The sequence below is a fragment of the Quercus lobata genome, chromosome 4, assembly GCF_001633185.2.
Source record: "Quercus lobata isolate SW786 chromosome 4, ValleyOak3.0 Primary Assembly, whole genome shotgun sequence".
Classification (NCBI taxonomy): Eukaryota; Viridiplantae; Streptophyta; class Magnoliopsida; order Fagales; family Fagaceae; genus Quercus; species Quercus lobata.
The window spans coordinates 29,114,292-29,125,741 of NC_044907.1; the positions used below are offsets into that span (position 1 = coordinate 29,114,292).

The 11,450-nt window shown below is 33.9% G+C and overlaps 1 protein-coding gene and 1 long non-coding RNA gene across 2 annotated transcripts; one reads left to right on the forward strand and one right to left on the reverse strand.

Moving 5' to 3' along the window:
- Positions 1 to 933: 933 nt before the first annotated feature.
- On the forward strand, positions 934 to 3,015 carry LOC115983849. The gene is made up of 2 exons (XR_004090273.1): positions 934 to 1,160; positions 1,255 to 3,015. It is a non-coding gene; the product is annotated as an uncharacterized LOC115983849 (long non-coding RNA).
- A 6,681-nt stretch (positions 3,016 to 9,696) lies between these two features.
- Positions 9,697 to 10,530, reverse strand: LOC115984996 (uncharacterized mitochondrial protein AtMg00310-like). Its single transcript, XM_031107972.1, has one exon. It carries the CDS (start codon positions 10,528 to 10,530, stop codon positions 9,697 to 9,699), a length of 834 nt encoding a protein of 277 aa, XP_030963832.1.
- Between the last annotated feature and the right edge of the window lie 920 nt (positions 10,531 to 11,450).

Genomic DNA, 11,450 nt, shown 5'->3' on the forward strand with positions numbered 1-11,450 from the left:
TCTTATGTTTGGGTTTTTTGGAGCTTTTCCAAGTGGCATTATTAAAAAAATTTGTTGCTCTTCCTTATATGTGTTTCCATTTCCTGTTTTTATCTCTGAGGCTAATTATTGTGATTGTTGTGACAAGTTGTGGGAATCCTAAAAAAGAAACTCTTGTAGATGCAATTTAATTGTTTTATTATGATGTGGACCATGTGGTAAATAATAAGTAACCTTCTTCACTGCCTTTCTCTTAATTCTTATGAGCTGGGTTTTCCAGTGAGAACCCTCCCCCATCTACAAGATCATGCCATTTAAAATTGATTTGTCAATTAATTAAGTTGTGCGCTATCATCACCACAAGTTGTTTATGCTCCTTTGAGACTTTTATTATATTCTTTTTGTTTTGTTCCTTTGCTACTTATTATATTCTTTGGATTTGATACACTTGGACATGCCTTGTGAAATAAGAGGTAAGAATTAGTAAAAATATTTTACGTGGATCTATAACAAAAGGTTCATTTAATAGATTTTGATCCATTTTTCGTCCATTATTTATTCTTTTCTTGACATATAAATTAGAAACACAAGAATTATAAAGCGACCTATCAAGGTGCAGCTTGGTGGTTGGAGGCTTAGAATGAGCTATAGACCAAACATCCTAGGTTTGATTTCCATCAGCAATTCCCCACGATTCGATGCTATTCTAGAACAAATAGAACGCTTTTTACTTTAGGAACAAGTATAAAGAAAATCCTTTAAATAACTTTCTAATTTTTTAGAAATAATTATTTCTATAATCTAATCTTTTATTTTATTATATATTTTTATATTAATAATTTTATAGTAATAAAAAATTATTATTAAGAATAAATAATCAAAATAAATACATAAATAAGTATAAGGGTCTCTTGTTTAAATCATTCAAAATTCCTAGTTAGTAGAAAAGAAATATGTGGAAATCCGTCGCGTCCAATAAGATTTGAACCTATACTAAAGGTTTAGAAGACGTCTATCTTATCCATTAGACAATGGACGCAGGTGAGGTCATGTCTATATGGTTTACTCCACAAGGCTGGGTCCAAAGAAAAAAAGCATTGTAAAACTATTTTATGCATTTTGAGGATGACAATTCCAAGTCAGCAAAAATTTTGAAGCAGTGGAATCTAATGATCATTTCGGTGAGTATTGTTTTGCTTGAGTGGGTTTTTAAAATCTGTGTTTGCCGCTTTGATTTCTTTCAATGTATTATTAACATTTGATGCGAATGTACAGTTTGAATGAACAAATTAGCAACAATAAGTGACACCAAGGTAAAACTGCAGCGAGGGAAGTGTGGGGTATACTTGAACAATTTGTTCCGTCACCATATTCTTGATGTGCACCGATTTTTTAGATAAGTTGCGTGAATATTTGTAATGTTTCTGTGCTTTTTCGACCCTTGTACACAATGCAACTCTGTTTTTTTTTTTTAGTAGTTCTGGTATTGGAATAGATTGATTACATTTGCAAAAAGAATATCTTAAGATTTTCCTGCTTGGTTTCATGAGAGTTAGTTCAAGCTTATTTGCCAAATGAAAAAGGTTGAGCACAATCCTAGTTCCTGTGCTAACAACAACAACAACAACAACAACAACAACAACAAAGCCTTAGTCCCAAAATTTTGGGATTGGGTATAGATCCTCAACATATTAGTTTATTTTCTCATTAGCAAGTCTCAACAGATTAGTTTATGTTCTCATTAGCTAAGCCTAATTCACCAAGTATACTTTGGTTATGGTTGTCAATGTTGTGGAATTCATTTCATACACATATTAGAGACTAGGGATGATAAGTTAAATCGCAAACTTTTCACGTACAACTTGTGTACAGCTTGGTAGTGGTATATTTCAATATGCTCTTAACAAACCAATTTGAAGCAAAGCCAAGCTCAACTTAGATCTGTAATTGAGTAGCTGGGAACTTCACCAAACTATGTCAGCTGATATTTTCCGGACCTTTGATAAAACACTACCAAAGAGTGAAAATCAGCGAATAAGTCATTAGTTGAGGTTATGAGAATATTGATGCGTAGCTTATAAGGTGATGGGAAAATAGGTATTATTAGAATAGACCCTTCATTTTAAGGTGTTGTCATTTGATCTGAGGCAAGAGTTTGAATCCTCCCTTCACTGGTTGTAACAATTGAATCATCAAAAAGAAAAAAGAAAAAAGCTAAGCATATTTAAATATCCCCTGCTCTTTCTTTTTGTTATCTGGTGTGGCTCAAAGTAAAAGATAATTCAACTCTAAATGATCTGCAACGTTATTAGCTGTGTTTCAAATTAATTTGAACTGTAAGGAAAGAAAAATATAATTGAGCAGTCCGAAATAGAACTCCGTTCCTTACACTAATAAGCTGATTGACTGGGAAGACTGCATTCATCTTTGATCATTGAGTAGAAAAGCATAGCTATAGTTGCCAAATAGTTCTAGACAGATGTTTGATGTTAATGGGGTAGGCAGGCAAGGGTGATTGATATGAGATGATCTTTTGAACCTTCCTACTATTACCTTTTTACACCTAACACTTGCTATAAAAAAGCCTTCTCATGTTGTATGAAATTTTGCCTGCTGGTCCGGCAAGATGTATTTTTGGTTTTAAAAGAAATTTTGTCACGGTATCAAGTACAACTGGCCTTCTCATTTCACTAATAACTGGTTGTTAAATTTTAGTTCAAACTGACTTGGAAACAATTGGTAAAAGATCTCTGATCAATTTTTCCTGAACCATCACATTAGAATTCGGATCAATGATTCCTGACATGACTTTCATACCGGTTCGAACTTGGACCAAAAATTATCTTAGATCAGATGAGTGCAAATATGTGTGTACTTGCTTGAACATAGGTGAAACTTGAAAGGAATCGACTGTAATCTTCAACGACCCATCTGTGGGGATCAAAACTCTTCTTGCTGCTGATATGTCACATAACTTTTGTTCTCAGATGGCCTACTTGTACTATTATCCCATGTGTAGGATTGTAGTTCTATTTATCTCCAATTATCCATATCAAGGTTTACTTTAATTGCAGCAGCTTCTTTGACTTTCTACTTGTTATGCATATATGAATAGTCACTTTGAATCCTTTTTTAATCTCTGGTACTTATCAGAGGAAAAAAGAAAAAAAAGAAAAAAAGCAAAATCTTTCCTGTACTTATCAAGGAAAAGACATTTGTTCTCTTGCCAGTATGCCTTCCTAAGGAGCCTTTGTGTTTATGGAAGTCTTTCACCAATGATGAGTAGTCTTTTGTGACGAAATTGGGAAGTACATTTATCTCTGGTTGGCAAAGAATCTGTGGATGTTTCATTTCCTAACTAATCAAGGGGGTGAGCTCCTTGGCCAGGGTGCTGGTCCCACTTTTTCGTCTGTTTGGCACTGTGTTTAGAGAAAGCAGCTTCTTGTTCGTACTAGTAGCTAATCAATTATTTTACCTTTTGCATAGACGTGATGATGGAATATGTGTGATGACGAAAACAACTTATTTTGGTAGGCAACATTGAACAATAATAGGGATGCATTTGCAGCATATACAGGGTCATTCATTTTCGGTTTTGATTTTAGTTTGTTATACTTTAGTGTTTTAGAGGTTTGTCTCAGCTGTTAATCATTTTGATATATGGAAAATGTTCAGAATACCGACTAGAGTGGGAAATAATGAACTTTGATAAGTATATAAATTTGGTTTTTCTTGTGGTAATGCACGCTTTAGTACCAAAAGATTGCTAAAGTTAATCTTCTCAGTGAAGAACTTCTAGAATCTTTGCCTTTCATTTTGGTAAGTGTTACCATCTCATTGTTGAATTGATAATTGTTTAATCTCAAGGTGATACTGTATGAGTTCAGGGTAATATGTTGGATTGTCCATTGTATTACTTATAAGCCAGAAATCGTCTTTATTAAGAAAGGAAGATAGCAAGAAATAAATAAATATACAATAACCCCACAGCCTAAGAGAACTTGTATAATAAATGGGGAATACAGTAATAATCATCAAGAATAGGTAGGAATGCAGTGCTGTGAAGCAGGATAACAAATGAGAAGATCAATATGTTGTGAAGGTTGAAGCCACTGTTGCAGCACATATAAGGAAGAAGATATGAGAAATTGAAAACTTGATGGAGCTTTCAGTTGATGTACTCCCTTTTGCTGACGGCACAGTTTTAGATCTACTTCCTACACAAGTAAACATCAACAGCAACGAAAAAAGTAGATAAATAAATTCTTTGATGTTACATTGATAAGTAAAAGATAAATAAAACTTGTTTTGTGCCAATTATTTCTTAAGGTTCATTGAAAGGACTGAACTTCTTAAACCCAGAATGTGGTCTGCATAAGTCAAAATTTGATTGATTATGAAATTTTGCATGCAATTGAACAAATGATGAAGCAGTTTGTACCTGAAGGAACCGTATTTGAAGATTCTGGTGATCCCGAGGGAGAGTCGGCAGGTGAAGCAGCTGCTGAATACAGGAAGTAAGTTAGCAGAGATGAAAATGATGTTGAGTACAACGATCACCTTAGATTCTGTAACATACTGTTTCTCCAAAAGGGAGAATCTTGCATCCATCCACAAGACTATAAAAGCAGTTTTTGATGGGAAAATTACTTGGATAAAAAGTTAAAATGAGAATTTTAATAGGTGTGAGCAGCATCCTGAAGATGGGGTTGAGGGGTCGCCGGTAATGTAGTTAAGGCACGTTGACATACTGATGATCACATATTCACATATGTACAACTTGACTGAGCCATAGCTCCTGCCCAGAGCATAGTCACCAAGACTAGGACCAGACCCACCTCCATTTTTCCATGAGCTATTGGATGTTGTCAAAAAGTATGTGCTGGAAATGGCTGTGGATTGCTATGATCTTGTACCACTTAAGTTCTGATTAGTATAGTGGAGCTAAGGGAAGACATTTATGGCTTTTATAAGGAAATCAAGAAAAAAAGAGACAAATGAATGATGGGTTATGTGGTTCAACAACAACTACTTTCAGTGCTATGATGCTATCCCAATCTTTCTAGGTACGATTTTCATAGAGACCAATTTCAGGTTCCACATTAGAAGTATTTGAGGGTCTAGTCACTTGCTCCGGTTGCAAGTGTAAAAATTTAACATAAAGCAGTGCTAAATGAAGCTCTGGAGTGCCGTGGAGGATCAAGAATACACGGATTTGGAGTTTTCCTTCCTATCCTAACTGAGCAGGTTGGTAATTGTTCATTCAGCTGGGTTGTCAGAGAGCCAAACAATAACAATGCTGCTCATATGCTGGCCAGTTGGTCCTTGCATTTGTAATTTTGTAGGTTCTTTTGATTTGGAAAGTTTCCTTCAGGCTTGGCTTGGCTTTGTCAATAATATCTTTCCTTTCATAAAACAATTAAGCAAAGCAGAGAGTCAGTAGAGCATAGCAGAACTACAAGGACCAATAGTGACAAGCTATTGCTAGAGGAAATGGTGGTAAATATACTCTCAATGCTGCCTACAAAACCTGAAAAACGCTGTTTAGATACTGTTACATCTTTGGAGTTGACAACATTCTCTTTTGAGAATTTTCATTTCCATTTACCTGAAACAAGCATCATAATATTTTTTTTTCCCAACACTTGCTGGCATGGGCATTATTTTTTTTTCAAGATGATCACTTCTTACCCTGCATCTTTGGTTCAACAGGTGTGTGAGGAGTGTTATGGTCGTCAACATGGTGATATTATATTTTGATTCAAGCATTATACTTTTGTGAAATACTAAAGTGCTCGTTAGAAGTTAGAACTAGTTTACCTATTAAAAAAAAAAAAAAAACAGAAAAAGTTAGAACTAGTTTGGTGCTGTGTTCCTGGTTGTATTTTTGTTACTGCTTCCGTTTACATCTGAAGATGGCACCCTTGTAAATATATCCTAATCCTTACATTGTTGATACTAGTCTTGAGCATTGTTTATGGTCCCCACACTATAAAAAACTGGTCTATCCAGACGCTTCAAAAAACTGGTCTATCCCAGTTGTTTTTTTATGTTTTGTTGGAATTCCTTTCACTATTCTTTTTAGCCTAGTTTCTTTGTTGTTACTTTTGCTTAGAGACTGCAGAGAGAACTTAGTTATTTTTTTATTTTTATTTTTTTCTCCTTAAAAAAAAAAAAATTTGGCAACCTGCTGCCATTAGGGGTTGGATGGCCATTTCCATTGAAGGGTGTTTATAGTAAGTTAAATCCTAAATAAACCATGATTATAGTACTTGAATTAGAAGTAGGATTATGATTATGATTATGATTATTTTGCTTGCACTCCAAATAAGAATACAAATACTTTACTTGTACTCCAAATAAGTTTTGATATAATGAATCTAAATAGACTATAGTTATATAATACACTTACACTAGTATTATTCCCATGCGTTAAGTTGCACAGTTTTGGCTATAAAATTTTATAACAATTTTATTGAGAAATAATAAATTAATAATCACTTGAGTCTAGATCATATAAATTGTATATAAAGTACTGTTATTAAAGGTCTCAAGCAATCTCATAGCATATTTATATAAGGAGAAAAAAACATATTCTCTTCTAACTTATTGATTGTCTTATATGACATTTGTAGTTAATTACATCTAAATTGTGTGCATAGCCTATATGGTATTTTTTTCAAACATTTATTTATACTTACGGTTTGATACACTAATGACCTCTTTTATCTAAATGGGATCTCCTTAAAGATGAGTGGAGAGTTGTGAAAATTTAATATTAAAGGAGTACTCCTAAGGAAGAAAAAGGATATAGACAATTGTTAAAAAAAATTATTAGTTCAAGGAAAAATGCAAGATCATATTGAGTTGTGGATTTAATATTACTTGGTTATAGCAATCTTGTGAAGGAATGTGTTGTTGATATTCATAACATGCTGTGTATTAGTTTTTTTTTTTTTTTTTTTTTCAAATGTCTTGTGGGTGCTAAATATAGGTATGTATATTGACATATTGTAAAAACCAAAATAATAATAATAATAATTACAGTGAAATTTTACATGCTCATAATGTTAGACAATCACTTCTACACATATATTAACTAATAACAAAAAAAAAAAAGGGAAATAATAACATAAAAAATTTTACTATTCAAAAAATTAATTTAATCTAATAACGCATATATAAACATAACACAAATACAACCCATAAATAAGTATGAAACCCTATATAATGGATCCTTAATAGAGTCATACCTACTTGTAATAGTGTGGATGGCATGTTTGAAGAGCATTCTACTATGGATTTCTCAAATGTCGAATTGCCTAATTTATAAGGAAAAAAAAAAAGAAAAAAAAAAGAAAAAAAAGAGAGTTAGATTTCTAATCAACATATAGAAATTATAAAAGAAGGAAAATTATTGATAATGGAGGAGAGAAAAAAAATTGGTTAGAACAATAAGTAGTGTTTCTATTAAAAAAAAAAAAAAAAAAAAAAAAAAAAAACACAAAAAAGCCATAAAAAGAAAAAAGAGTTGTGCATAGGAATATATAAAAAATAGTATATATAGAGAATTTTCAATTGTGAGGAAGTTATGCATGTTTTGTTATTTTATCCAAATAAACAAAGAAGAAGTTGATATAAACAAAACGTAGGTGGCATATTTTGTTAAAACAGTTATAGTTATTCTATCCAAAGAAATTGATAAAAACAAATATACTGTTGTTTTTATCTAAAAAAAGAAAAAAGAAAAAGAAAACTTGAACGTAGGTTGATAGTTTGATATGCAATAGACTAATTCTTTCTTATTTACTTCTTTTTTGTCTTTTGTTTCGTTTTTATTTTTTTTTTATTTTTTTATTTTATCTTATTGCTTTTATGTTTTGTGATACACAATATATATTTATTTTTATCTAAAAATAATAAAAAGAAAAAGAAAACTCAAATGTAGGCTGATAGTTTGATACGACTAATTCTATCGTATTTACTTCTTTTTTTGGTTTTTAATAAAGGATTAGATGAAGAATTTAGATTATAATCAAATTAAGATAGAATTTAGATTGTAATCAAATTAAGATTTTTATTAACTTAGAAATTATAGGGGAGGAAAAATTTTATCTATTTTTTCTAAAAATTTTAAAAAATATATGCAATTTGGTGGAATCACTTTGCATAACTACAACTTCTAAGTCCAACTTTTATTATATAGCTTTCTAAAAAAAAAAAAAAAAAATTAATATAGTATATGATATGGTTTTCATTAAGGATTGGGTATCAATATCTCTAACATAAAGAACCCAAATGGCCCAATAGTTAATAGTCAAGATTGTAGAATTTTGGTTATCTAGGAGATGGTCTGAGAATGTAAATATTAATAATTGTAATTGGGTTTTCAGTTCTGGACACACTAGGTTTCAATGATTTTTTTAGAGTTTTAAAAAAAAAGTTTTTTTTTTTTTTTTTTTTTTAGTTTTTGATATCAAGTGCTCTTTTGCTTTAAGTGAAGTGGCAATAACCGGATGTGGTGATAAGTGTGTTGGGATAATTGTGGGTTTTTATTTATTTATTTATTTTTTATGAAAAAACAAATTTTATATGGGAGGTTGTTATTTATTGTTATTGGTGGGTAAGGAAGTAATTTCAATAGTAGATTCAAATTAAAAATTTGTAATAATATACCAATTAAGATTTGTTTTAAAAACGTTATGAATGTAGTAATTTTTTATTTTTATTTTTATTTTTATTTTTAATGGGTAGATAGTAGTGTAGTGAAGAGGTGGGGTTGAATCACAAATATGTGACTCCAAAAAGGGCGCCATTATAATTTCAAGGGTGCAAGACACAAAGCAAGATAAACACATACGGTAAGAAATATAGATAAAGAGACGAGCTTTAAGATTTTTGTTTTTGTTTCATAGGGATTGCTTTACCAAATTTTGGGAAGAAGTTTGTAGACAGATACTTCATTTTCTAACTTTACTTTTTAGATTTCCAGTAATGGGTATCTTTGAGAAAGATACGATAGATTTTATTGCTTAAGACTGAATAAAAGAAACATAAAGAAAATAGTAAACTGGAGACATATTTCCAGTGCAGCAGACATGCATACCCAGTCCAAAAAGCCGCCCGTGGGGCTTAGCTGGGATTGTAAAAGAAAAACAATACAAAGTAAAATAAAAAACAATACAATACTGAGGCAAGAATTCAGTGGCTGGTTCGTGCTTCCATAAGTTTCTGATACTCCGTTAGCAAGGCTAAGGCTCCATCCGCAATGACCTTTGGGTGCATCTGTACTCTTTCAAAATAGAACTTGTTTCTAGCATTCCATAGGGCCCAAGCCGTGATAGCCCAGACTTCTATGTCACTATGATCAAGTCTATCCTGTAGCATTCTAAGCAGTACGAAAAAATCTGTAAACTCATTTGGACATTTATGCAATCTACCCCTTACAACAGCCCATGTATTGCGAGCAAATGGATATTCCCACAGCACATGACAAACTGTCTCGGGTTGTTTCTTACAGAATTGACACAGTGGATCCACTGCTACCTTCCGCCTATGCAGATTCTCTCTGGTGGGTAATATGTTGGAGCATGCTCGCCACAGAAAGTTCCTGACTTTTGGGGGTACATTCAAAGTCCAAATATGTTTCCACACCTTTTCATTACTCTGATTATGAGAGCTTTCTCCAATTTGCTGATGTGCTAGCCTTAACACCACCTAGTAAGCAGACTTAACAAAGAAGTCATGGACCTTATTTGCCTTCCAAATCACTCTATCCTCTTCCTCTACCCGTGTGAGAGGTATCGCCAAAATTTCTTGGCGAGTAGCTTCAGAAAACAGAGTATTCGCTTTACCTCGATCCCATTGCTTCGTTTGTTGATCAATAAGCTCCTTCACGCACATATCTTCCAGTATATCTCCAATCAGTTCCGGGGGTTGAGGGAGCCATTCATGGGACAAAATTTTTATGGTTTCACCATTGCCCACCTGCCACTTTGAACCAGCCAAGATTACCTCCCTCGCCGAGAGTAGACTGCGCCAAACATACGATGGATTGTGGCCCATCTCAGCATCCAAAAACGTAGTGGTTGGAAAGTATCTGGCTTTATAAATACGGTAAAACAGAGAGTCCGTTTTCTGGACCAGTTTCCATGCTTGTTTAGCGAGTAAGGCTAAATTAAAAGCGTGTAAATCCCGAAAACACATTCCGCCCATCTTCTTCGACTTGCACAGCTTGCTCCAACTCATCCAATGAACCTTCTTCTCATTCTTTAGCTGACCCCACCAATATCGAGCCAAGATAGAATTGATATCCTCACATACTTGCTTCGGTATTTTGAAAATACTCATTGTATACGTTGGTACCGCCAGGGCAACAGTTTTTATGAGTATTTCTCTCCCCGCCTTTGAGATAAACTTCTCTTTCCACCCGGTTACCTTCTTTGAAATTTTTTCCCTCACACCTTTAAAGGTGTTTGTCTTAGACTTTCCGGCAATCATGGGTAAACCAAGGTACTGCTCACAGTCATGAAAAACTTGTGCTCCCAACATGTTTTGCATGGCCAACTTGATATTTGCCCTTGTGTTTTTGCTAAAAAATAGGGCTGTCTTCCCTCTGTTAATGGCCTGACCGGATGCTATTTCATAACTGTGTAATATGCGTAGAAGGTTACAACATTCCTCAATCTTGGCTTGACAGAATAGCAGGCAATCGTCGGCGAAAAGGAGATGAGATACATAAACTCCCCCTCAGCAAGAAAGTATTCCTTGTATCCTTTTCTGCTCCTCGGCTCTCTTTATCATGGCTGAAAGACCCTTAGCGCATAAGAGGAACAAGTATGGTGATAATGGATCGCCTTGCTTAATTCCTCTTGTGGGTTGTACATAACCTTTAGGTTCACCATTTATAAGGACCGAATAAGAGGCTGTATGAATAGTCTCCATTGCAAGTGTCACCCATCTCTCATTAAACCCCAATCTAATCATCATCTTCCTTAAAAACAGCCACTCTACACGGTCATAAGCCTTGCTTATGTCCAATTTGATTGCCATCTGACCATCCTTTCCCCTCCTTCTATTCCTCATTCTGTGAAGTACTTCAAAGGCAACGGTAGTGTTGTCCGTAATAATTCTTTCCGGTATAAAAGCACTCTGAGCCTCAGAGATCACTCCTGGTAGAATTTGCTTCAAACGGTTGGCTAGGATCTTTGAGAAAAGGCGAGAGATCACATTGCCTAGGCTGATGGGCCGAAAATCACCTAGACTTTGCGGATCATTCTTTTTGGGCACCAGAACAATGTGAGTATAGTTCATTTTACGAAGTAAGCGACTCGAATTAAGAGCAGACAGGATAGCATCAGTAACATCATGCCCAACTATATTCCAAAATTTTTGGAAAAAGAAAGGAGACATACCATCTGGCCCTGGCGCCTTTGAGGGGTGCATTTGAAATAAAGCTCTCCGTACCTCCT

Excerpts from the sequence above, each read along its gene's own strand:
- LOC115984996 (XM_031107972.1), bottom strand. The coding sequence starts at position 10,530 with ATGTTGGGAGCACAAGTTTTTCATGACTGTGAGCAGTACCTTGGTTTA.